The sequence below is a fragment of the Balaenoptera borealis genome (assembly GCF_965194805.1).
Source record: "Balaenoptera borealis genome assembly, chromosome: 1".
NCBI classification, from domain to species: domain Eukaryota; kingdom Metazoa; phylum Chordata; class Mammalia; order Artiodactyla; family Balaenopteridae; genus Balaenoptera; species Balaenoptera borealis.
Window position 1 is genome coordinate 182,219,393 of NC_138860.1, and position 25,667 is coordinate 182,245,059.

At 49.5% G+C, this 25,667-nt stretch overlaps 1 protein-coding gene and 1 long non-coding RNA gene across 3 annotated transcripts in view; one reads left to right on the top strand and one right to left on the bottom strand.

The window, feature by feature from the left end:
• Positions 1-19,229, bottom strand: part of PLEKHM2 (pleckstrin homology and RUN domain containing M2) — a 38,572-nt gene extending 19,343 nt beyond the window's left edge. For both annotated transcript variants that reach the window (XM_082381033.1, XM_082381032.1), the window contains exon 1: positions 19,026-19,229. In XM_082381033.1, the coding sequence (XP_082237159.1) occupies positions 19,026-19,085 (60 nt within the window). In that variant the 5' untranslated portion in view covers positions 19,086-19,229. The remainder of the gene's footprint in view (positions 1-19,025) is intronic.
• On the top strand, positions 2,907-6,361 carry LOC309624529. Its single transcript, XR_014242001.1, has 2 exons — positions 2,907-5,602; positions 6,006-6,361. It is a non-coding gene; the product is annotated as an uncharacterized lncRNA (long non-coding RNA).
• Positions 19,230-25,667: the final 6,438 nt, after the last annotated feature.

Below are 25,667 nucleotides of genomic sequence, written 5' to 3' on the forward strand. Positions count from 1 at the left end.
TCATTTGTTTTTGCCCAGTGTCAACTGACCTTTCTTTTTTTCTTTTATTTTTCAATTGGCCTTTAAACCTTGCTTATGGTGCTTTTTTTTTTTCCTATTGAGAAATTCTTACTTTTTTTGTATAGTCAAATCTGTCAATCTTTTCCTTTATAGTTTCCCATTTTTCCCAGGCTAATATTACAAAAGTACCTTTATTCTTCTATAGTTTTAGGACTTTCTTGGTTTCTTTTTTAATGTTTAGATCTTTATGTGTGGCACGAAGTGAGGATCCAGCTTTATTAATTTCTGAATGGATAACCCATTTTCCACATTTATTAGTAGTCCCTTACTGATTTGTGATTTAATAAGCCATTTTTCTAGACTATTTTGTTTAATTGATCGATTGTTTCTTCCACTGCCGGTCCCCTACTTCTAAGTATTTTCACTTTGTTCAACATTTTGATATGGACAGAATGAGGCCACCCCATTCCCCAAGCATTCTTTTTCAAAACTGTTTTGACTATTCTGGCACATTCTTTTAGAATAACATTTCATTACAATTACTTTCTGGATTTGGAGGCGAATTATACTGAATCCAGAGATTATTTGGAGGAGAAATGGTATTTTTGCAAAACTGAGTCTTTCCATCCAGGAACATGGAATTTTTTTTTCCATTTATGCATGTCTTCTTTTACATCCTTTGGTAAGTTTTCCAGCTTTCTCTGGATAGGTCTTGCACATTTGAAGGGGAGAGGCTACATACATACACATGGTACTAAGAGTTAGGAAACAGTCTGTAACCAGGAGACAATTAACCAGGAGACAATTTCTGCAAAAAGTATAATAGAAAGAGTGTATAACATGGTGGTGAAGAGCAAGGGCTCTGGACAGGAAACATGGGTCCAAAGACTGGCTCTGCTTCTATAGAGCTGAGTACCTTTGGCAAATTACTTAACCCTCTGACCCTCACTTTTTTCTCATTTGTAAAATGGATTCAAAAGATTGTTTAGAGCTGAGCTGTCCAATACAGTAGCCACTAGCTACATGTGACTATTTGGATTTAATTAAATTTAAAATTAAACAAAAGTAAAAATCCAGTTCTTTAGTTGCACTAGCCCCATTTCAAATGTTCAGTGGCTAGTGGCTACTGTACTGGACAGTGTAGATATAGATAACAGTCCATTATTGCAGAAAGGTCTATTGGTTTAGGGGATCAAATGATATAAAGCATGCAAAAGGTTTAGCATAGATCCTGGTAAGCAGCGAGTGCTCAGTAAACATTAGCCAAGATTCTTTTATCTATCTATCTATCTATCTATCTATCTATCTATCTACCTATCTATCAGCTGCATTGGGTCTTCATTGCTGCGTGCGGGCTTTCTCTAGTTGCGGTGTGTGTGGGCTACTCTTTGTTGCGGTGCGTTGGCTTCTCATTGTGGTGGCTTCTGTTGCGGAGCACAGGCTCTAGGTAAGTGGGCTGCAGTAGTTGTGGCTCGCGGGCTCTAGAACGCAGGCTCAGTAGTTGTGGCGCACGGGCTTAGCTGCTCCACGGCATGTGGAATCTTCCCGGACCAGGGCTCGAACCTGTGTCCCCTGCATTGGCAGGCAGATTCTTAACCACTGCGCCACCAGGGAAGCCCCTAGCCAAGATTCTTAAGAATAATGAAGCCACGGTGACGGTTCATGCCGCATTATTTACAATAGCCAAGCTATGGAAGAAACCTCAGTGTCCATCGACAGATGAATGGATAAAGAAGTGGTATATATACAATGGAATATTACTCAGCCATAAAACAAAACAAACAAACAAATGTAACAAAACAGAAAGACTCATAGCTACAGAGAACAAACTGGTGGTTTGCTAGAGGGGAGAGGGGTGGAGGGATGGGCAAAATAGGTGAAGGGGACTAAGAGGTACAAACTTTCATTCATAAAATAAATAATTCACGGGGATGTAATGTACAGCAGCAGTCCCCAAACTTTTTGGCACCAGGGACCTGTTTTTTGGAAGACAATTTTTCCACGGACGGGGGCAGGAGGATGGTTTCGGGATGATTCAAGCGCGTTACATTTAGTGTGCACTTTATTTCTATTATTATTACACTGTCATATATAATGAAATAATTATACAGCTCACCATAATGCTGACAGGAGGCGGAGCTCAGGCGGAAATGCGAGCGATGGGGAGCGGCTGTAAATACAGATGAAGCTTCGCTCGCTCGCCCGCTGCTCACTTCCTGCTGTGCAGCCCGGTTCCTAACAGGCCATGGACCGGTACCGGTCCGTGGCCCGGGGGCTGGGGACCCCTGATGTACAGCATAGGGAATATAGTCAATAACACTGTAATAACTTTGTATGGTGACTTATCATGGTGATCATTTTATAATGAATGGAAATGTCGAATCACTATGTTGTACACCTGAAACTAATATAATATTGTAAGTTAATTACACTTCAAATAAATAAATAAATAGAAGGAACAGTGAACCCATATTCTTAGCCACACCAATAACACACCACTTAGCTAAACATAAGTTCAGGGGCAAAGAAGACTCAGTGATGTTCTCTGCTCTCAAGAACCAGTATTCTGTTCACCAGCTCATTAGCAGGTGGTTCCAAAGCCTATTCTTTAACCACTCGTTTACAGCAGGTTGATAAAAATTTTCCATTATCTCAGGGAACAAGGAGACCTTCAATCAATGTGACAACCCAGCACAGTTCTTGAGAGGAGCAGGAAGGCGAAAGGGACTGTCTCTGAGTCAGTGACGGAAGAATTTCAGGAGCTCTGTCAACAGCCTGAGCTCACACTCTGGGAGCTGGTCAGAAAGCACCACATAAAGATGCACAGCTGAAGTCTTCTTCCCCCGCCATGGAGAGGCAGCTGCGAGGAGCCACTCACGGCACCAGGAAGGTCACAGGCTCTGAAAGTGGGAGGAGAGCAAACATCGAGGCCTCATTTGAGGGCCCCTGAGCAAGCGAATCAATGAAATGAGGATAATGGACACAATGCTGCCTGGAAGCACAATTGCCAAATTTTATTCCAAGTTACTCTTCAGTTACACACAATACTTGCCGGTGGAGCTACCACTGGCTGTAATTAGAGCCGTCATTTATTGAGTGCTTGTTACGTGCACTAGGAAGGCGGCAGACAACTTGGATTTGAATGTGGGCTCTGCTACTCACTCACTGTGTGGCCTTGGGCAAGTTACTTAACCTCTCTAAACTCAGTTTCCTGCTCTACAGCCCTATAGGTTGTGTGAGGGTTCAGATAATAGCTGTTTATCAAACAGCACGATGCCTTGGAAACACTTCATAAATGTTAGCAGCTGTGATGACGTACTTCACAAACACTTCTTAACTTAATCATCACAGCAACACCATAAAGTAGGTCACAGAGCTAATAAGTGGCAGAGGCAGATTTTAAAGCCAGGTCTTTTCATCCAACCTGGCTTCAACATCCCCGAGTGAATGACGTATATAAAGTGTTGTTCTAATATGCTGTTCTAATATGTTGTAGGAGAACCCAAGAAAGTGAAACGCAGTCCCCTCTTTTTTAAGTCACAGGAACTAAAAAGCCCATGGTGCACATGAGACCCGTGTCTTCTGCAGCTCTGCTTCTTGGAAGATGGATGGAGGAGAAAGGCTGGTGCGGCTCCTTTAAGAAGAAAGCTTGCCTGCTCTCTCCATCCTTTTGCCCCACGTTGGCCTCTTCCCAGCAGAGACGAAGTGTACTGTTTGGTTAAATCAGCCACAGTTGCTCCAGGAGGAGCTTTCCTCACTTCTGGGAAGAAATTCATCCTCCTGATCAGACTGCCAAGTGGTTTTGAGTGTTTTCTTTATGCCCATGAAAATTTGGGGAAAAGGCTGAAAATTTCAGAATTAGTAGGGATCTAGAGCAGGGGTCAGCAAACTATGGCCAGTGGGTCCACCTCCTATTTTTGTAAATAAAGTTTTATTAAAACACAGCCACACCCATTCGTTTTTATTATCTACAGCTGCTTTTGCACTGTGATGGCAGAACTGAGTAGACGAGACAGAGGCTGTATGGCCTGCAGAGCCTAAAATATTTACTATCCGGCCCTTTACAGAAAGTTTGTCGACCTCTGGTCTAGAGCCTTAAGCAGAGGTGACAAGGAATGCACACCTGTCACAGGCTGGGCCAGGAGATGTCTCTTGCCCAATGCTCAGTTCAGCAGTGGCCAGAAGAGGAGGCTCGAGCCTTGAAGATTCATATATTTCCACAAAGATTTACTGAGCACCCGCTATGTATACACCAGCTGCTATTCTTATACAGAAGTCCCTGCCCTTGTAAAATGTAAATCGTATGCAAATATATAATATAGTGCCAGGGATTAATAATGCTATAAAAAAACAAAGCAGGGATCAAGGGTCTGTTATAAATATGGGGTCAGAGAAGATCTCACTGAGGAAATGACTACTGAGGTAACTAGGGGAAGAGTATTCTAGTTAGGACAGCATGTGCAAAGGTCCTGGGGCAGGGGGCAACTGTAAGGAGACTGGTGTGGCAAGAATGTGAGTGATACGAGCTCAGAGAACAGCCAAGGGCCACATCATGTGCAGCTGTACAGGCTGTGGTAAAAGACTTGGCATTTCATTGCTAGTTTGATGGGAAGTTATTGGAAGTTACTGAAAACAGGGATGTAATATGATCCAGTATGTATGTTATGAGGCCACTCTAGCATCTGTGTGGTATATATACGGACTCTGGAAGGCCAAGGTGGAGGCCGAGAGACTGGCTGGGAGGCTATCACCAGTGCGGATGGATAATGGAGGCTTGGAGCTGGCTGTAGCGGTGGAAGCAAAAAAGGGTTAGATTTAAGAGCTACTCTGCAGGTGGTGCCCCAGGGACTTGCTGATGGATTAGATGTGGGGAAGGAGAGAAAGGAAGCTGCCAAGGATGATTCTAAGGTTTTTGGTCTGAGCAACTGAATGGCAGTGCCATTTCCAGATCAGGTGGAGTTCTGCGCCGGCCATGGTTAAGTTTGAAACATCTATCAGGTATCTAAGTGGAGATGTCAAGGAGACAGTTGTATAAATGGGTCTGGAGTTCAGAGAGAGGTCAGCGCCATCAGCCTTTGGATGGTATTTGAAGTTGTGGAATTGGATGAGATCATCTTAGGAATGCAGAGAGAGGAGCATCTGAGCACTAAGCCAGGGCGCTGCAGTGTCAGACCAGGGGTCCTCCCCGAGTCTGCACAACAGGGCCACTTGGGGGACTGGAGGAAAAGAACAATGGCCCAGGCGCCTCTCCAGATCAACCAGAGCAGAAACTCCGGCGGTGGGGCCCAGGAACCAGCATTTCTTAGTAACACTCCCCAGATAATTCTAATGCCCAGCCAGGGCTGAGGATCACTGCTTTAGACTGAGAAGGCACAGGCAGCAAGGCAGGTGGACAGTCCGGACAGTGTGTGCTCCAGAAGCTACATGAAGACAGTCTGCAGAGGGAGGGAATGATCAGTCCATCGGGTCATGCACCCACATAAAGGGAGGGGCCGGGAACCTTGATGAAAAGCAATCGGGGTGAAGAGGTAGGGAAGAAAGCCTGGGAGGAGTCCGCCAGGGAGAGTCAGAGCTTTTTTGGATCCTGTTTCAAGCAAATGAGGTATTTGTAAACTGACATTGATGAGGCAATTGGAACTTGAAAACGGGAGATGTTTGATGACATGGGGTAAAAATTATTATTCAATTTGGTTAGAAGAGAGAAAAGAAGAGGAGAAGGAAGGAAGGAAAAAAGAGAAGACAGCAATACAGAAAACCCCTTTTACCAGCTTTGCCAAAAAGGTGGCAGGAAAATGGGGGTGGAGTAAAGGAGCCAAGTCCTTGAACAGGAAAGATGGGGTGGGATCCACTGCCCAGGGGAGGGGTGGCCACAGATGGGAGCCCAGGTGGGCTGGTGAGCTTGATGGTGGGAGGATGAAAAAATTCTCATGCGAGGAAAATTTTAAAATAAGCAAGGCAGGGCTTCCCTGGTGGTGCAGTGGTTAAGAATCTGCCTGTCGATGCAGGGGACACGGGTTTGAGCCCTGGTCTGGGAAGATCCCACATGCCGCGGAGCAACTAAGCCCACGAGCCACAACTACCGAGCCTGCACTCTAGAGCCCGCGAGCCACAACTACTGAGCCTGCGCTCTAGAGCCCACGAGCCACAAGTACTGAGCCTGCGCTCTAGAGCCTGTGAGCCACAACTACTGAGCCTGCGCTCTAGAGCACATAAGCCACAACTCCTGAAGGCCACCGCAATGAGACGCCCACGCACCTCAACGAAGAGTAGCCCCCGCTCGCCGCAACTAGAGAAAACCTGCGCGCAGTAACGAAGACCCAACGCAGCCAAAAATAAAGAAATAAATTTATTAAAAAAAAAATTGTTTTTAAAGCCATGGTTTCCTGAGAGTCCTTGAACCCAGGCCTTGTCTCCAAGTCATGCTCCCAGGCCACACCCGGACTGGCTAAGCTGCTCTTCTCTCCCTGTTCCCAGTTCTCTGGGTGCACTTGGGCACCCAGGCCAGGAAGAGCTGGGTTCAGCTCACCCCAGACTCTCACGGCCAGGAGGCCGGTGCTCCCTGCTGAGCCCTCTGGGAAGACTGGCCATCACGAGACTGTGCCAGACCCCGTGGTTGCAGGGACATGGGGGTGGCGCGCTTCCGCAAGCCAAGAAATGCCTGACTCAGGGCATTTTAATTAGGGTTAGTCCCACTCTCCGCTCGGAGCTGCCACAGCCGGGCCCTCTCGGTCTTGTCTCTCTCATGGATGCATAACCATGAAACAATTTCTAGTTCTGTGGTCGGTACCAAGAAATCCTTCCAGAATTGGTCCCTAATAGGTAACTCCACGGCAGCTGTGAAAGATTAAAAATGGCCAAGGGAAAAGGAGCTAGTTCCAGGTGCCCTCCTTTCCTTCTCCCTGGTCAGCTGAGACCAAAGAGGCCGTGATGCTGCTCAGCAAACAGCCGGGGACCTGAAATCTCGCTCTGCTCACAGCCTGCACTGGGGGGGGGGGGAGGGGGGCGGGGGCGGCGGCCGGGTGGGGGGAGGGGGGCGGCGGCGGGGGAGGGGGTCCGCACGCCTAGGTTTACAGAGCAGGAGAAACATCCCTGACCCCAACAAAGGCAGGAGAGTCTGTGAGGCTGGACAGACCCAGGCTGTCGACATGCCCGTGTGAGCCGCCCAACCACCATGGGGCTCACTGCTGGGCCCGCTCCATCCCTGCTCAGCACGCAGAGGACACCGACCTTGAACATGGGAGACTCTCCCGCTGCTCAGGGAGGAGGTCGCCAGGTAACAGCAGCCGCTCTACTGGCTCCACGGAGACCAGATGTATTTAGACGACAGAGTATTTAGAACAGCCTCCCCAGTGCAGGCCTAGGAAGTAGAAATCCAAAAGCAGAAAAGACCCCAGCTGGAGAGAGGTGGACCGCCAGCCGACCTCAGAGCACCTCTTTTACAAATTAAACCAATGATGGCCCCGGTTACACGAGCTCAACTCAAACTCGGAGCCACCCTGAGCTGCAGGACCCACTCGGACACCTCGTCCCCGGGCTGCCTCTCACCGGCTGCAGCTGGGGTGCGGCACGGGCGAGGGACAAGGCCTGCGGGAAGTGGGAGGCCTCTGCCGGCCTTGCCTTCGGAATTCTAGCCACCAGGGGGTCCCTGCTGGGTCAAGCTGCACCTGCGGGCCTCGCGGACGCTTGCTCTTCTTGCTGAGGCAGACCCTCCGAGGACAGGCAGGGGTCAAGCTGTGTGATACCATTTATTACTTTTGGGGTTAGGATGGCTCCAAACCTTGATGCCTGGACGCCCCCAGGGAGAGGGACCCCATGAGGGCTCGTCCATGGCAGACACGGCTAAAGAAGGGCTGGTGCGGCCGCCGAATCAACGTCCCCACCCTGATCCCGCACCAGTAGTTCGCACTGGCTTCAGACACAGACTCTCATGGATCTGAAGAGAAGGCCAGTGCTCATCAGCCGTCCTCTCAGAAATAAATGTAAACAAATAAATAAATACTAAGGCAGGCAGCCTGGACTCTTTTAAATCTTAGCAAAGCTTCTTAAAAACAATAATGCCGGGAATTCCCTGGTGGTGCAGTGGTTAAGAATCCGCCTGCCAATGCAGGCGACGCGGGTTCGAGCCCTGGTCCGGGAAGATCCCACATGCCACGGAGCAACTAAGCCCGTGCGCCACAACTACTGAGCCTGCGTGCCACAACTACTGAAGCCCGCACGCCTAGAGACCATGCTCTGCAACAAGAGAAGCCACCGCAATGAGAAGCCCACACACCACAACGAAGAGCAGCCCCCGCTCGCCGCAACTAGAGAAAGCCTGCACGTAGCAACAAAGACCCAACGCAGCCAAAAATAAATAAATTAATTAATTAATTTAAAAAAAGAGCAATAATGCCTGCTTTACATGATCCAAGGAAAGGAAGGCTACTGTCGACAGCATTTCTGGAAAGACTCTCCGTTGGAATCGAAGACAAGGCTGGGCGCTGGCCAGGATGAAGAATTTCAGAATCTAAGGGCATAAGAGCCCTTAGAAATCACCAGTGGTACGAGGATGGAGTAGAATCCTGTGTGTGGCGTGTTTTTTCAGGCTGTTGCTTGGCTTCCAGGTCTCTGGTGTTTGCGCAGGGACCTCTCTGGAGGGCCTCTTACTGTCTTCCTCTCCTGGAGCCTCTCATTCAGGAGGGTGTGGGGGGCAGTTAGAGTGAGCAAGGGAGAGGCTCTCAGTGAATGGAGCTTTAACCACTGAATGCACTGAAAATCAGAAACATAATCACTTAGCCAGAACCCTCATCTCGTGGGTCTGGGAGGCTGGGGCCCAGGGAAGTGAAGGCACTTCCTGCACCTCCTGGCTTTGTCCAGTGGTCCTTGTGCTTTACTGCAGTGTCTTGGCCCGGTGTGCTCAGATACCACAGAGGTAGCTGTTCCTGGAGCCCCTTCTGTCTGCTTCCATCCTCCCTGGGGATAAAGTGAATGTCAGGGGCACCTGCTGTGACCATCTGAAAAGTGCTCATCCCAGCGTCTTACTGAGGAGGACAGAGCAGTAGGGGTCTTGGGCCACTCCCAGGGCTCTATCGAATGGGAGCTGGGAGTTTAGGGGGGCGATGTCGGGAAGGTTCCAGCCACTTCCTTCCTAGACAACATGAGAATGTCCACAGAAGCTAAGGCCCACTGGGTGTCCAATGCTCCACCAACTCCAGGCAACCGCAATGTTTCTGACTCATTCTCCTCATTTTAAAATCCCTCACCTGAGATCCCACCCTACCTTAGCCTGGAAAATAGCTCATTCCCAACGACAATCAACTATAGTAGATTATAGAACTAGAGAACCCAGCCATCACCTCTGCACAAGAACCAGTCAGAGATCCTGCCATTCAGAAACGACGGGCCTGGTTTCTCGGTGGGCATGAAAAACACAGTCCTGCAGCCAATGCCCCCACCCGGGAAAGGCTTGTGCCCAGACTGGTGGCATCCTGGGACTGACTGGCACCACCACATGTAGGGTTGCCCTAAAGGGTGTGCTGTTTGTTTACCATGGACCTGCACCGTTCCTGAAGCAAGTTGGGTGAAATCAATGCTTCTTAACCATTCATTTGCCACTAAATACACCCAATTATACAGCTTTCTTTCCCACCTCCCAAATCACTGCTCACTAGCCTCTTTGCTGGAGTTGGCAGGCTCTCTGCTTTACTGGCAGCTCTGTTGAAAGATATACAGGGGAAAAGCTGAAAAGAGCAGGTACTTGGGAATTCCCTGGCGGTCCAGTGGTTGGGACTCCGTGCTTCCATTGCAGGGGACCCGGGTTCAAACCCTGGTCAGGGAACTAGGATCCCACAAGGCGCGCGTGGCACGGCCAAAAGAAAAAAAAAAAAAAAGCAGGTACTTGGATTATCCATGGATTTCATTTTTTGCGCTTTCTTTGGAGTGTTGGAACAATGACAGCAGGAGGGGACTAGCCTAGTTGGGCACAGATCTCTTGGTAACTGGGTAATCTGACAGAACATGGTTTCCAAAAGCAGTTAAATGCTCCTCCTTCCTGGCAGGGGAGTGTCCCAGCCCCGAGGTACTACAATTGTTCTGCCTCTGAACTCAGCACAGGGTTGACCTCTGATGGAGGGACCAAGGGGTCCTTTCAGAGTGGAGAGGAAAAATGTAAGAGGCCCTCCCGAGAGGTCCCTGGGCAAACACCAGAGACCTAGAAGCCAACCAATGGCCTGAAAGAACACGCCGCAGGCAGGATTCTACTCCATCCTTGTACCGCTGCGAAGGAAGCAGAAGCTGGCAGGAACGCTGCTCTGTTTTCTGAGCGCTACATTCAGTGCTGTGTGTAGCACCAGCGGGCAGGAGGGAGGGAGTTTTTCAAAGCCTCATTTTACTCAGTCTTCCCAAGCCTGGGAGCCTCCACTGGCTCTGTGGTCATCTTTCACTTCCCTCTTCCTCCGCCGTACCTGCAACGTGACCTCATGAGTACCTCCCCCACCCAGACAACCATACCGTTGCTGAGGAAAAGGGCCATCCAGTCACTGTCTAAATCACGACTTAGGTTGAAAGGACACCCTTGCCTCCTCCCAGGCCTGTGTGAGACAGTCAGAGACTTTAGAAGCTGAAGGTGTAAATACAGGGTCAGGGAGTGTGCCGAGAGCACCATGGATAGGTTCCTGAAGGGCATGTGGGAGGGCCTGGGGCAGGGCACACGCCCCATGCGCTGTGATTTGTTTAGCGCTGGTCTCGCCTTCTGGAGTGTCAGCCCCGAGGGGGCAGGGGCTTGGTGGGCTCTGTTCACTGCTGATTCCTAGTGACGGGAAGGGTGCCCTCATGTATTAAACTGGGGTCATGACCCATCCTGCAAGTCTGTTGTGAGCCTGACTGCAGAAGTGCGTGTGAACAGCAGGTGCTGAGTGCGTTGCGTGTAAGGATTCTTCTATGATCACTCCCCTTCCTGTTAGCGTGTCTGGACGTTTCACGCCTCAGTAGTCTGTAACAGCAAAAATAAAGAACTTAGGGTGAAGTGTGAACACAAGTTGACTACTTTGAATTAAGTGTGGATTTCAAGTCTACATTAGTCCTTCCCTTGCTCTTACATGTTACTGGGTTTCTTAGACTCTTTTAGTTCTAACTCTTAAGTACAGATAGCCGGGGACGAGGGGCGATTATAGGAAAGGACCACTTTCTTCCTTATACATTTCTATAATGTTTGTGACTACTTAGGAGCAAAAGGAATAAAGATGAATTACAAATACGTAAGAGGGGAGAATGTCTCTGTGGCAGAACCAGTTGCTTTGCTAGAAAGACAGAGGAGGTGCTCTTGGCACCCTAGGTGGTCATACCAACCAACTGATCAATGACCTAAACTCTCAGCTCCAGCCAAATGGACTCTCCCAGAAACTGTCCTTATTCTCCTGCCTCAAATGGAAGTTCTAGGACATCCAGACATCAAGCAAGCAGCAGTGAGGAAGAGGACAGGGCTGGAAAGGAACAGTCACCCAAACCAGCCCCAGGGAGGAGAGCTCTGGGCCCAGGGTCGCTCACTTCACCTTGTACCGTGGGGGGGGGGGGGGGGGGTCCCTGCTCCATCAGCATTGAGGTCACCTGGGAAAGCTTTTTATCCAAGGGGGAAAAGCCCAGTTGCTTTCCTTGGACATAAAGGCACTGCCAGCCTCAGTGGCACCACACTCTCCTTGCCATGGTGGCAAATCCTGATGCCAGAGATGAGCACTGAAGACTCGAGGGGGGGAGAACGACCCACCCAGAGCCCCCCCCCAGCACCTACAAACGCCAGCTTTCTCCTCCCACAATGCTCGCACCCAGAATACCAGCTCCTTTCTTGCCACGTGGAAACATCTTGACCACTCCACCCTCATTCAGCATTAGTTTTTAGGCCTGACGTTTCTGTCAGCCATCAGCAGCCTTTCAGTTTTGCCGGGAAATTTCTTTTCCCAATGGGCTCCAGCCGGATGAGTTTTGAGGGGGACCCGCAGGAATCGCCGCTGCTCCCTCCGACACTCCGTGTGTCCACTGTGATTACACAGACGGCTGGGGCCCACCCCGACTGAACGGAGCTGCCGCTGCCTGATGCAGACCTGTTTCTGCCTGGCCTCCAGTCATCAAACGGGGTCCTTCGAGGTGGCTGAGCCTAATGCTAGAGCCAAGGCACGGAGAAAGAGAGGGCCCAGGGTGTCCTCTGATGGGGTGGAAAGGACCACAATGTCACCAGCCTTCCAACAGAGCCCTAACATCAGAGAAGCATCTTGCAAAAGGAGAACCACAGGAAACCTCAGGCAGGGCTCAGAAAAACCAGTGACCAGTTCTCCACCAGCGTCTCATGCTGGGCCTGGGTGGGGTCACTCGGGGGGTCAGGGGCACACCTAAGTGGTTCCCGCTTGGGGGCCCTCAGGCCCCTCACATCCCTCTCTAGGTAGCCTCTGTGATGTGAGAGAGGAGAGGAGCAGAGAGACAGCTCCTGCCAACCTCAGGACTCGGGCAGGGGAGGCGGAGCCCTTAGCACTTCTGTTTATAACATGTGTGTGTGGATATTTATTATTTTATCGAGCTCTTTGCCCGGATGACTCAGGTCATCAGGGGTTTTCAGAACGCTTAAGATTTTAAAACTCTGAAGAGTTTTTCCATGAAGCCAAGAGAACAAAACTATTGACTGAAATCAAATGATGAGTGTAATTCCCACACAGATCTAACTACCAGGCCCTCTCTGGGAAAGAGCTGCCTTAGCTCATTTTTAATGTACTGGCAGATCTAACCTCTCTGGTGGAGTGGAAAAATGGGGGCAAAAAGCCCACCACCGGACCCAGCCGTTTCAGCTGCACTTCCAGGCGAGGTTGAACAGCTCTTAGACCAGCGTCAGCAGACCCCGATCGGGAGACCCCCGCTCAACGCAGGGTATGCCTGGCCAGAAATAGAAGGCCCCTCAGAGCCCACCCCGGTGGGGCAACCCGCCCAGACTGAGGGCGCTGGGGACCTGGGTTGTCCTCGGTGAGAGAAGGTGGTCCCGACCTAGGAACATTCTCTCAAGGAGGGTTACCTTACCAATATACATCTATTCACCCTGTTTAAGGGGATCCAAATTGGGGCTGAGGAGACAGAGAAGTGGGGTCGCTTACTTTTCCTTTTATACACTTCTGAGCTATTTGCGTATTTTTTAAAACAACTCCTCGTCTTCCTAGACTAATGTCTCACTCTCTCATCCTAGCCAGTGTCCCTTGCTGGAAGCAATGTCACCTCTTTGGCAAGTCTTCTCTGGCCACCCCCCTCTGCAGCAGATCCTCTGCCAGCTCACCACCTTTTCCTTACTGAGGCCTTCAGGACACATCACAATCTGAAGGTCTTTGTATCAGTTTGTCTGCTAACTTATCACTTTCTCCTCCTGAAACAGGAGGGAAGGAGGCAGGGCATAACCTTTGAAAGAATAACATAGCCCGAGGACATGACGTAAACTGATTAGAACCAAATGGGTCCAAGATGGCCCACTAGACCCAGAACCTCAGTATACGCTTTACATCAGCATGCTAAATGACACACCCACAGGGGCCATGACAGTTCCAAGACCAACAGTAAGGATCAAAAAGTGGGCGGTAGCCCAATTCCTGGAAATCCCCGCCCCTTCCTAAAATAGCTGGAATACTCCCTCCACTCATTAGCCTATGAAATGACCCACTCCTATAAAAACTGACAACCCCCATACCCTGGTGCCTTTCTCACCTTCTGAGATGGCCCACGCTCTGTCTGTGGAGTGTGTGTCTCTCTAAATAAATCCACTTCTTACCATCACTTTGTCTCTCACTGAATTCTTTCTGTGATGAGACATCGAGAACCTGAGCTTCATTAAGTCCTGAAACCAGGTGTGTGATCTCACTTGGAAGACTGTGGGTTTTGGCCAGGTTCAAGTCCCAGCCTCGTAGGTTCAAGTCCCAGCCTCGTAGGTTCAAGTCCCAGCCTCGTAGGTTCAAGTCCCAATCTGGGTTTGGGCTGGGTTCAAGTCCCAATCTGAGGTGCACAGTTTCACTCCTACTGGAAATATCCACTCCAGAGATCTTATCTGCCTTGCTCACTTCTACCCTTTTAGGGCCTAGGACAGTGAGGACAGAAGGAAGGTGATCAGTAAATGTTTTTGAAAGACAGGATACATGGACACACATCCAGTGGTATTTACGAGTGTCCGTATTCATTCCACAAGCCTGACATAGTGCAAAAACCCAGTGACAATAGAGATTTCGTTAACTATGGGACTGGCCATCACACCAGCTTCTCTGAAAGCGATCCCTAGCCTACCCTGGGGAGGACATTTTTGTGCACAAATACAAAGTCGCTCCGGGCCAAATCCAGCTACATCTATGGATAGTCTGTGGTTGCTTGTGAGCTACAAGGGCAGGACTGAATAGTTTCAACGAAGACCACATGGGCTGAAAATATTCACCATCTGGTCTTTGAAGAAAAAGTCTTGACAAACCACGAGCTTGAAGAAACAGAGAAGTGTAGTGTAAGACTTTGAAAACTGCACAAGAGAAAATGGCAGGGTTCACACAGACACTTGCAAGTGCCTGTGGTAGCTAATACCTTATTCAGGCCTTGTTATGCGTGAGATCTTGTACTCAGTGCTCTGAGTGTGTCATCTCCTGTAATTTCATTCTCATTACAACTATGAGTAGGTTCTGACTGCTGAGGCTAATTGAGGTCCAGTGATTTGCCAGGGTCAACATGGTCAGTGACAAACCCAAAGTTCAAACCCAAATCGAGGTCTGTGTACTTGTATTTGTATCCTGCGTTTGTAACCTGCATTTGTATCCACTGTGCTGGGCAGCTTCCATGGAAAGCACCTTCCAGCCATATCGAGGAGAACCCTCCACACTGCTGAGACTGGTCTGTCTCCTCACTGTCCTCAGAAGGCCACCTGGACGTCCCCACTGCCTTGGGGATGTTGAATGCCCACTACTTTCTATCTTAAATGCCCACTTCTTCTCTGTCTCTGAATTCTACCAGTTTGTCAAGACTCAGTTAAGCTTGCCTTCTCTGAGGCTTCTCTTTGCCTTGGTGACTTTTTAAATCCTCCCTCCAACCAATATATGAACTGTTGGAGGGCAGAGGCTGCCTTCCACTGCACAGAGCCTTTGCTCAGACTGCAAGCATATGCAACAGACACGCTCCTCAGAAACAAAACAAAACAAAACTCTCATGAAAACCACTGCCTCCCCTCCCCTGGAGAAGATGCTATTTAGTAGAACCACATGCCAATTCAAAATGCCAACACTCTTTGACTTGGACGTCTCTCTTTAGCTATTAACAAATCGGCAACCACAAGCTTTATTGTCTGCATCTGGGATGTTTCATATGGCACTTGCCTTTCATTGTTTTCATTATCATTTAACTGTGCTAACTATTAAACTCTCCAATTCTCTCTAACCCCCAGGAATCCTGCCTTCATATCAGAACACGGGTTCCCTGGATCAGCTACTGCACTGGTGTTACAGGACATGTTCAGCATCACAAAATCTAGGTGTGAAAATAGCTGAACTCAACAACGCTGCTTAGGAACAGTGGTTGCACTTGGGGGTGTAGTTTCTGGGATGATGGCTGTGTCTGCTTCTTGCTCTAGGTGCTGGATATGTGGATGTGCTCACTTTGTGAGAACTCACTCAGCTCTACATTTAGGAGTGTACGTATATGCTATTTTCTGTAGATATATTCTATTTCAATAAAAAGTTCTCAAATACCCTTTGCAAACATTAGCTAATACACATGGATCTTTTTTTTTGCAGAAGTTACACCTCATTTTCTTCATGCAACATCCTCATAAAAGGATCGGTTAGACCATTTTACTAGCGGTAGGATGGACGAAAAAGGCGAAGCAACTCTCAAGGTGCCATATAACAAATTTAGGAGGGATTGGTGTTCAAGGTCAAATCCAACCCCAAGATGGCTAGCCCTCAAAGCCTACTGCTGTAGCTGAGCCAATTCCTATTAGAAGCAGATACTCTGACTCAGAAAACCAAATGCCCTTCATACGCCAAAACCATAAAATAGTTCTCTGAAACGCAACATACAAAGGAAGTGGGTAACAAGGCCCAATGGTATTTAGCAATGTCTAGGTGGTAAGGTTGTTAGCCATCTTCAGACCTCGTGAAAGGGAGGAACTGGCTCTACCACAAACAAACAGAAAAAGCGACCACTTATGCTATAGCCTGAATGGTTGTGTCCCCCCCACAAGTTCATATGTTGAAATCCTAACCCCCAGTGCGATGGTGTTAGGAGGTGGGGCCTTTGGGAGGTGATTATGTCATGAGGGTGGAGCCCTAATGAATGGGATTAATTCTCTTATAAAAGAGACCCAGGAGAGCTCCCTCCCTCCACCCCCACATGTGAGGACACGGGGAGAAGTCAACAGTCTGCAACTCAGCCCGAAACACAGCCCTCACCAGAACCCGACCATGCTGGGACTCAGTGTTTTCAGGCTACCAGCCTCCAGAACTGTGACAAATAAATGTATGTTGTTTACAAGCCACCCAGTCTATCGTGGTCTGTTACAGCAGCCCAGAGAGACTAAGACAGCTTATTAAGACTGGGCTAAGCACCACGCTAAACACTGTGCATACATACTCTCATCAAATCTTCACAACATCCCTGCTTTACAGATGAGAAAACTGAGGCATGGAGAGGGTAAGGAACCTACCCAAGGTTACAGGGTTATTCATTGGCAGGGCAGGGATTCTGCCCAGGCCACCAGACTCCAGAACCCATGTTCTTATCCACGACGCTAGTCACGCCTCTTGTTGCGATTCACCCGTGGATGGGTTTCCAGTTTCTAGTGTGCGACATACCTTCTGATGCACCCTTCCTTGTCCAAACGCATCCAATGATAAGCATCTTGTCAAGCACACCCAACTCCTTCATAAATGGCAGGCTGGTTCACAGAGTGGATCGCTGCCCTCAAAAGATTCGTGCTTACACACATGTCCACCCCCTTTCTACCCGGACTTTCCCCATTTATTTATAAGTTGGAAATCTATAGATAAAACACGAGGCCTACGTGAAGCCATAACCAGCCCAGATTAGATTAGAAAGGACAGCAGTCTTCCTTTGTCTTCCATTACCAAAGATGGATTGCTTATTTATTTATTTATTTATTTATTTAAAAAATTTATTTATTTATCTATTTTTTTTTGGCTGCGTTCAGTCTTTGTTGCTGTGCACGGGCTTTCTCTAGTTGTGGCGAGCGGGGGCTACTCTTCGTTGTGGTGCGTGGGCTTCTCGTTGCAGTGGCTTCTCTTGTTGAGGAGCACAGGCTCTAGGCGTGTGGGCTTCAGTAGTTGTGGCATGAGGGCTCAGCAGTTGTGGCTCACAGCCTCTAGATCTCAGGCTCAGTAGTTATGGCGCACGGGCTTGGTTGCTCCCTGGCATGTGGGATCTTCCCAGACCAGGGCTCGAACCCACGTCCCCTGCATTGGCAGGCAGATTCTTAACCACTGCACCACCAGGGAAATCCCTGGATTGCTTTTAAACAAATTATTTGCTCATCCTACACTCCTTGAGTAAGCAAAAATAATACCCCATTGCATTAGCAAAGCTCAGGAAAACTAAATAAAACTTTCGTTGGATGTTTGCAATGTTGCTTTTAGTTGTACTTTTAGAGGAACCTTTTAGTAAGAGCACATTTTGAATCTACTTTTCTTTTTATGCCACACTGATCTTTATGAAAGGTAAGATTGCTTGCCTATGTTGCTTTTGAGGAATTTAAGTGGGGGGAAAACACGGTTATTTAAATACAAGGGTTGATTTGGGACTTCCCTGGTGGTCCGGTGGGTAGAACTCCACGCTTCCATTGCAGGGGGGGCTCGGGTTCGATCCCTGGTTGGGTACTAGATCCCGCATGCATGCCGCAACTAAGAGTTCATGCCGCAACTAAGGAGTCCACATGCTGCAAGGAAGATCCTGCGTGCCGCAACTGGGACCCGGCGCAGCCAAAATAAATCATTATAAAAATAAATAAATAAATATTAAAAAAAAGCAAATATAAGGGTTGATTTAATGAATTCTCTTCATTTTGGTCTGTTGAAGTAATTTAACCAATCTGATAAGCCTCCTCCTACCCATCAAGTCATCCCTGCCTCCACCACCATCTCATAGTTTCTGAGACTATCGGGTGAACTAGGAATTCAAATTAGGAAAACATTCCAACAATATTCCTCAAATGATTATCAATTCTGGTTTGGTTTTAAGTGAATATGAATTCTACCTTTTGCCCCTTACCTGGGACCCTTCCTCAGATAAGCTGACTCCTTCACATATAGTTACATGCCCTTAATAGGTCATATTTTTTCTCTACCTGGAATTGGGACATTGATCTCTACTGCAGGGAGCCCCATACACCGTAGTGTCACCAAGTTCCACAGGTCACTGTCCAAAATGCAAGGTACTTTAGGTTCTCAATCAAAGCTCTGAAATAAGCCTCTTCAAAACTGCCATCCTTAGGCAAGATTTTTCAAGGAACTTCCCAAGACCAGAGGCAGTGTCACCCAGAACTGGGAAGACTGGAAGCTGCTTATCACGGGCCTTCACCCAGACTGCCACTCCCGAGATGCAAACACAGGGGAGATCGAGAAGGCAGCGATGCCGCCCAGAGATGCGCTGCAGGTGGGGCCCTCCCAGAGCTTTTCTGCTGCTACCCCCGGAGTGGGGGGTCCTGGCGGGTGGCGGCCCCTCTAAGTGACTCAGGGCCCCTGGGCCTGGCTTGTAGAAGCTCCCAGGATGCTGACCTCAACTTTGTTTTTTAAAAATAGCTCGGAGGCAGCGGCGCTCACGTGAGCCGCCGGGCTTCCCCTCCAAAATCCCGGGGCTCCCGGCGGCTCCTCGTCCTCGGGGTCGCGGAGGGTAAGGGCGGTGTCCCGAGCCCCGGTGACAGGAGGGACCCCGGCCCGCGCGAGCGACCCGGGGGAAGAAGGGGGCGCTGGATGGGGTCGGGGGCCTGGACAGGGCGGGTCGGGTTGGCCTCGGGGCCCGGGCCGGGGAGGGCAGGCCGCGCTCACCTTCTTCACCGACAGAGAGATGTTCTCCAGGATCCGGTCCTTCACCTCCCGCGGCTCCATGGCGCCGCCGCCGCCACCGCCCCGCCGCCGCCGCTTCCCGCGCCGGGGCCCCGGGGCCGCCAGCAACCGCTGCCGCCGGCCGTACGGGGGCTCCGTCGTGCCGGCCGCGGGGCCCGGCGCCCGCCGCCCGGCCCTCGCCTCGCCCGGCCCCTCGCTCCGCCGCGGCCCGGCGGCTCCGGAGCGCGGCCGGCGGGGAAGGAGGCTGCGGGCTGTGCGCGGCGGCGGCGGCGGCGGCAGGAACTGATGTCAGGCGGGGCGGCGCCAAGGCCGGCGGTCTGGCTGGGACGCCGGCGCCGCGCCCGCGCCCGCGCCCGTAGAGCCGGGACCCCGAGACGCCGTCGGCCCTCAGACCCAGGTGCCCCGGCCTTTCTTAGAGACCCTGGAGGCCCTCCTCCGCTCCGCTCGGGGCCCCCGGAGGCCCCCTCGGACCCCAGGGATCTGGACACCTCGCCTCTCGGAGACCCCCACGGCCCAGACTCCATCGGTAGCGCCCCCTTCCTTAGCCCCGAGGTCCCCGAGACCCCTCAATGCTCAGACTCCGGCTCTCAGGCCCCTTGGCTTTTGGCAGCGCAGAGACCCCCTCCCGGACCTGCCCATAGACCCCAGCCGACTGGTCCCCACCGGCCAGCCTGGCCCTCACCAGCCCAGAGGACCTGGCCACTCCACTCCTCGGTTCCCCACCCTCACCTCCCCGTCCCAAACTTTCAGGCCACTCCGGGTCCTCGGTACCCCTCCCCACCTCCAAAACACACCCTCTTCGCCTCACCTTCATCTTCAGTCCTGATGCCCCTGCCAATTCTCACCCTGATACCACTTCTTCAGCTGGGCCACATATCCTGAGGGCCCCCCACTGCCTCAGCCCTGAAACCCACCGTAACAATTCCCCTTCTCCCCACACAACACTCTCCCCAAATTTCACCATGTTTTGAAGCCACTTAAAGTTCTCAGTCTCCTGCCTGGCTCACTTACTCATTTGGTTCCCAAATAAGTATATACCTGATACATCCATTAGTCCCTCCTTTCTATTCCTTTTTTTTTTTTTGTCAATATATATCATTGTATTTATTTTTTTCCGCTTTTTAAAAGTTGAGATAGAGTCATATAACATATTAGTTTCAGGTGCATGACATGATTCAGTATATGTATATATTGTAAAATGATCGTCGTCCTTTTTATTAAGATACCCCAATTCTGGGCTTCCCTGGTGTTGCAGTGGTTAAGAATCCGCCTGCCGGGCTTCCCTGGTGGCGCAGTGGTTGAGAATCTGCCTGCCAATGCAGGGGACACGGGTTTGAGCCCTGGCCGGGGAAGATCCCACATGCTGCGGAGCAACTAAGCCCTTGCACCACAACTACTGAGCCCACGTGCCACAACTACTGAAGCCCATGTGCCTAGAGCCTGTGCTCTGCAACAAGAAAAAACACTGCAGTGAGAAGCCCACGCACTGCAACTACTGAAGCCCGCACGCCTAGAGCCTGTGGTCCGCAACGAAGAGGTGCCCCCGCTCTTCGCAACTAGAGAAAGCACATGCACAGCAACAAAGACCCAATGCAGCCATAAATAAATAAGTAAATAAAATTTATTAAAAAAAAAAAGATACCCCAATTCTCAGCTATAGCTCCCCAGTGTCTCCTCTTCTCTGCTCAGACTACCCCTCCCTCAGCCTCCCAGACCCAGTCACCCCAGCACTGATCTGAAACACCGATTGTACAGCTTATCCTAGATGGACCCCACCCTATACACACCAGAAAGATACCTCCCCATCCCTCAGTTTCCCAGGAAAGACCCAAGATGGTAGTAGTTATTTTTTGTTTTTATGTGACTGGATAAGGGAACAAAAGTATGTGTCAGGAAAAGGAAGGAGAAACAGATTGCTGCATTCTATTACCACCCAGGATCATGATCAAGGGCAAGAGTTCTTAGTACCAATGATGATGATAATGATGTGTTGAGTATTGACTATGCGCCATGAACTGAACTAAGTGCTTTCCATACATTTGTCTCGTGTATCCTCAAATAACAATTCTTGGGACTTCCCTGCTGGTCCATTGGTTAAGACTCCATGCTCCCAATTCAGGGGCCCTGGGTTCGATCCCTGGTCAGGGAACTAGATCCCACATGCATGCCGCAACTAAGAGTCCGCATGCCGCAACTAAGAAGCCTGCATGCCACGACTAAGAAGCCCACATGCCACAACTAAGACCCGGCGCAGCCAAAATAAATAATTTAAAAACTAATAATATTACTGAGTTCAGGCAAATAGGAGATAACCGCCTCTGTGGAGCCAGGCAGAGGGCAGAAGGACAGGTGGGGATTGAGGCTGCAGTCACTGGACAGGTAGAGAAAAGGCTGAAGGCAAAGGACACGTTACTTTGAATTCGGAAAAAATAGCCTGGTGTCCAAAGGTGTTTGTGGCAAGCAGGAGGAAAGCCGGCTTGAATGACCGGTTGGTCTAACAGCTTTGGTGCACTCCCTTCCCACTCCACCCAGACAGGGTGTCTACAGGCCCCAACTTATCTGATGCAACTCCAGTTTCTGAGAATCCATTCAACCCAAAGTGGAACAAACTAGCTTTGCGATTCCTCCCTGCTGTTAATAGCAAGCCATCTTCTGGGCAGCGTCTTCTGCTGGTCACCACCTTCCTATAAATGGCTTGGGCACAAGACAGCTTCAACAGGTGTTATTATCACTTGTGATTAACAGGTGTGATGCAAGATGGTGGCATTTCTGCCATGTTGTTTCTATCTTCACGCATTGGGGGATGGTCAGATTCAACTTTTTACAACATTCAGGAGGAACTTACGGTCTCACTACCTAGCAAATTCCTAAGGTTTGCATAGGTATGTGAGTGGGTGGGAGAAGTGAGATATATTTTAGTCTCACAAGACTTCTTGCAGGGAAGGGGAGGGGGCCCAGTGTGTGTGTTCATGTGCAGATAATTGCCCCAGGCCCAGAGCTCAAATATGGAATCCATCCCCGCCTATCAAAAACAAGAAAAAGACGGGACTTCCCTGGTGGCGCAGTGGTTAAGAATCTGCCAATGCAGGGGACACAGGTTTGAGCCCTGGTCCGGGAAGGTCCCACATGCCGTGGAGCAATTAAGCCCATGCGCCACAACTACTGAGCCTGCACTCTAGAGCCCGCGAACCACAACTACTGAGCCTGCGTGCTGCAACTACTGAGGCCTGCGAGCCTAGAGCCCGTGCTCTGCAACAAGAGAAGCCACCGCAGTGAGAAGCCCGTGCACTGCAATGAAGAGTAGCCCCCACTCACCGCAACTAGAGAAAGCCTGTGCACAGCACCAAAGAACCAACACAGACAAAAATTAAATAAATAAATAAATAAACAAGAAAAAGAAAGAGAAAAAAACAGAGTGCCCATCAATCTGGGTATTGGGAGTCATTAAGTTCAAAATTGAAACCTATTCATTTATTGCACAAGACTTTGCTGATCATGTGGAAAGTGCACGAGACTCTGAGGCATCAAGATCCTCTACTGAGTCACTCTAGGGCCTCGGACAAATCTGTCTTAGTTTCCAAACCAGTGACACAGGAAAAATGATCTTTTTTTTTTTTTTTAAATATTGTCCGCACCTAAGTCTCCTACGGCTGAACACTATCAGATGAAGGAAGAAGTAGGGAAGGCAGGTAAGGTCGTAAAACTACCACAGACCTGGCCCACCAGGTCTCCTCTACTCTTCTTTCCAAAGGTGTGTACTGCCACAGAGAGGAAAAAAATAAGAACAAATTCCGGCAACTTCATCTTAAAAGATAATTGGAGGACTTCCCTGGTGGCACGGTGGTTAAGAATCTGCCTGCCAATGCAGGGGACACAGGTTCGATCCCTGGTCCGGGAAGATCCCACATGCCACGGAACAACTAAACCCGTGCGCCCTAACTACTGAGCTTGTGCTCTAGAGCCTGTGAGCCACAACTACTGAGCCCTAATGCTGCCACTACTGAAGCCCACGTGCCTAGAGCCCGTGCTCTGCAACAAAGACAAGCCACCGCAATGAGAAGCCCGTGCACCGCAATGAAGACTAGCCCCCGCTAGCCACAACTAGAAAAAGCCCACACGCAGCAACAAAGACCCAACGCAGCCAAAGAAAAAGAAAAAAAGAAAAAGATAATTGGAAGTGGAGGATGGTTTAAGGGACTAATTCCTCCCCTCCCCCCAACTCAAGGCAAATATATTTATAGTTCCAGAGGAGGGAGTAAATATTTCCTTGGCCATCAGCCTTGTGAAGCTGCTCTGCATCTGAGAAGGGGAGGGAGGAGGGGCTGATTGTACAAAACAGCAATGGTCCAGGTTCCCACACCTTAACTCCGGCACCTGCAAATGCCGACAATCTGTAACTCCAGGACTGGGGAAACCAAAACAAGGCAGCTTTAATCTAGGGGATTTTATTTTAAAATGTTGAACGTCCAGTTCCTTCCTCCTTATTGTCCAGCCAGCAAGACGGGTTGGTGAAAATTGGGATATCATTCAACCTCCCTGCTTCAAAGGCTCCAACAGCTTCCTGTCAGAGCATCTGGAATGACATCCACACTCTTCTCTGGCCTCCGAGGCCAGAGCTGATCTGGTTCAGCCTCTCCGCCTGACTCATCTCCTAATCTGTCCGCTGGTTTGTGCCAGCTCCCACCAACCTTCTGTTCCTTAAACAAGCTTGTGTTCACATCTGAGGGCCTCTGCTGGGAAAGCTCTTCCCCAGGGCGGCAGAAGCCTCTAGCCGTTCACCAAAATCTGCTCGCTCCACAGTGACAGCTCTGTGGCCAGGCAGTGCTAGACTGTATTTCCCAGCCTTCTTTGCAGCAGGCCTGGCTACATTATCACGTTCTCGCCAACGGCACGTGAACAGAAATAAAGTGATCCACTTCCAGGCTGGACTGTTAAGCCAGTGGGTATTCCTCCTCCATGCTGGCTCTTCTTCCACCAGGCAGGATGAAGCAAAGGGGATGTCAGACTTACAAAATGAGAAGAGGCTGGTTCCCTGAATACTGCCTGGAGGAGACCTATCAACGAGGAACACTTGTCTTGGACTATATAGCATAGGCAAGATAAAAACTTTGTAATAAATTATTGAAATTTTTGGCCTCTTTGTTCCCTCAGCCTAGCCTGATACAGTGCACCCCAAATCCTTACCTGGTAGGAGCCTAGCCAGCCAGGTCTCAGTTTAAATGTTAGCTTCTCAGAAGACCTTTCTCCTTCATTACTCCACATTTAAATAGCCTCTAATCCCTTATAGCACACCGACCTACTAAATTTTCCTTGTAGAATGTACTACTTTCTGCATTTTCTTGTCTGTTGTCAGTCTTCAGAGAGACTGCTAGAACATAAGCTTCACAGGAATATGCACCTTTGCTTAGTTCATGCAATGCTGCATTCACAGCACCAACTCAGTGTCTGGCACATGATACTCAATGTTTATTGAGTTAGTATCTTCTGATTAATTTTTTTTTAATAAATTTATTTATTTTTTGGCTGCGTTGGGTCTTTGTTGCTGCGGCGGGCTTTCTCTAGTTGCGGCGAGCGGGGGCTACTTTGCGGCGCGTGGGCTTCTCATTGCGGTGGCTTCTCTTGTTGCGGAGTACGGGCTCTAGGTGCGCGGGCTTCAGTAGTTGCGGCGTGTGGGCTCAGTAGTTGTGGCTCACGGGCTCCAGAGCACATGCTTAGTAGTTGTGGCACACAGGCTTAGTTGCTCCACCGCATGTGGGATCTTCCTGGACCAGGGTTCGATACCGTGTCCCCTGCATTGGCAGGCGGATTCTTAACCACTGCGCCACCAGGGAAGTCCCTGATTAATTTTTAATTCAATAGGGATGCAGAAAAATTTTTAGCTGGCCTTAGAAGTAAAAGAACAGAAAGAGAACTAGAGCCAAATATAAGGCTGCTTCTCTTTACATCTGATTTGGGCCTTTTCTATTCTAGGAAGACAATGGATGAGGAATTATGGCCTAAGTCTGTATAACCATTAGCAGAGAGGTGCTGTTTGCCAACATCCCGAATTAGTCTTAGATGTGGGTCTGATAAAAAGTACTAGCTCACATGGAAGCCTGCAAACTTACTAACCTCAGAATGTCATCCGCCTTTTTAAAATTTTTTTTTTTTTTTAAATTATGCTTTGGCCGCACCACACAGCTTGCAGGATCTTAATTCTCCGACCAGCGATTGAACCCAGGCCCACGGCAGTGAAAGTGCCGAGTCTTAACCACTGGACAGCCAGGGAATTCTTTGTCATCTGTCTTTTAAAATCCACGTTAAACTCAAGGTCAACAGTCATCCTGGGCTAGAATCCCTAAACCTGAAAACTGACCTCAGTGACCTGGCTGGGTTTCAGGCCGTTTGTCACTCTACTTATGGGCCTTTGAGATGATAAACTGTGTAAGCATAACGCTGCTCACAGATTTATTACTTCAATACATATCTGAGGGCCTAGTATGCACAAGGCAAAGTTCTAAGCACTGGGAGATAGCAGTGAAAAGGAGACATAAATCCCTACTCTCATGGAGCTTACATTTTAATGGGGGAGAAAGATAATAATTAAGAGACAGAAGTGAAATGCAGAGTATGGTAGGTAGTGTA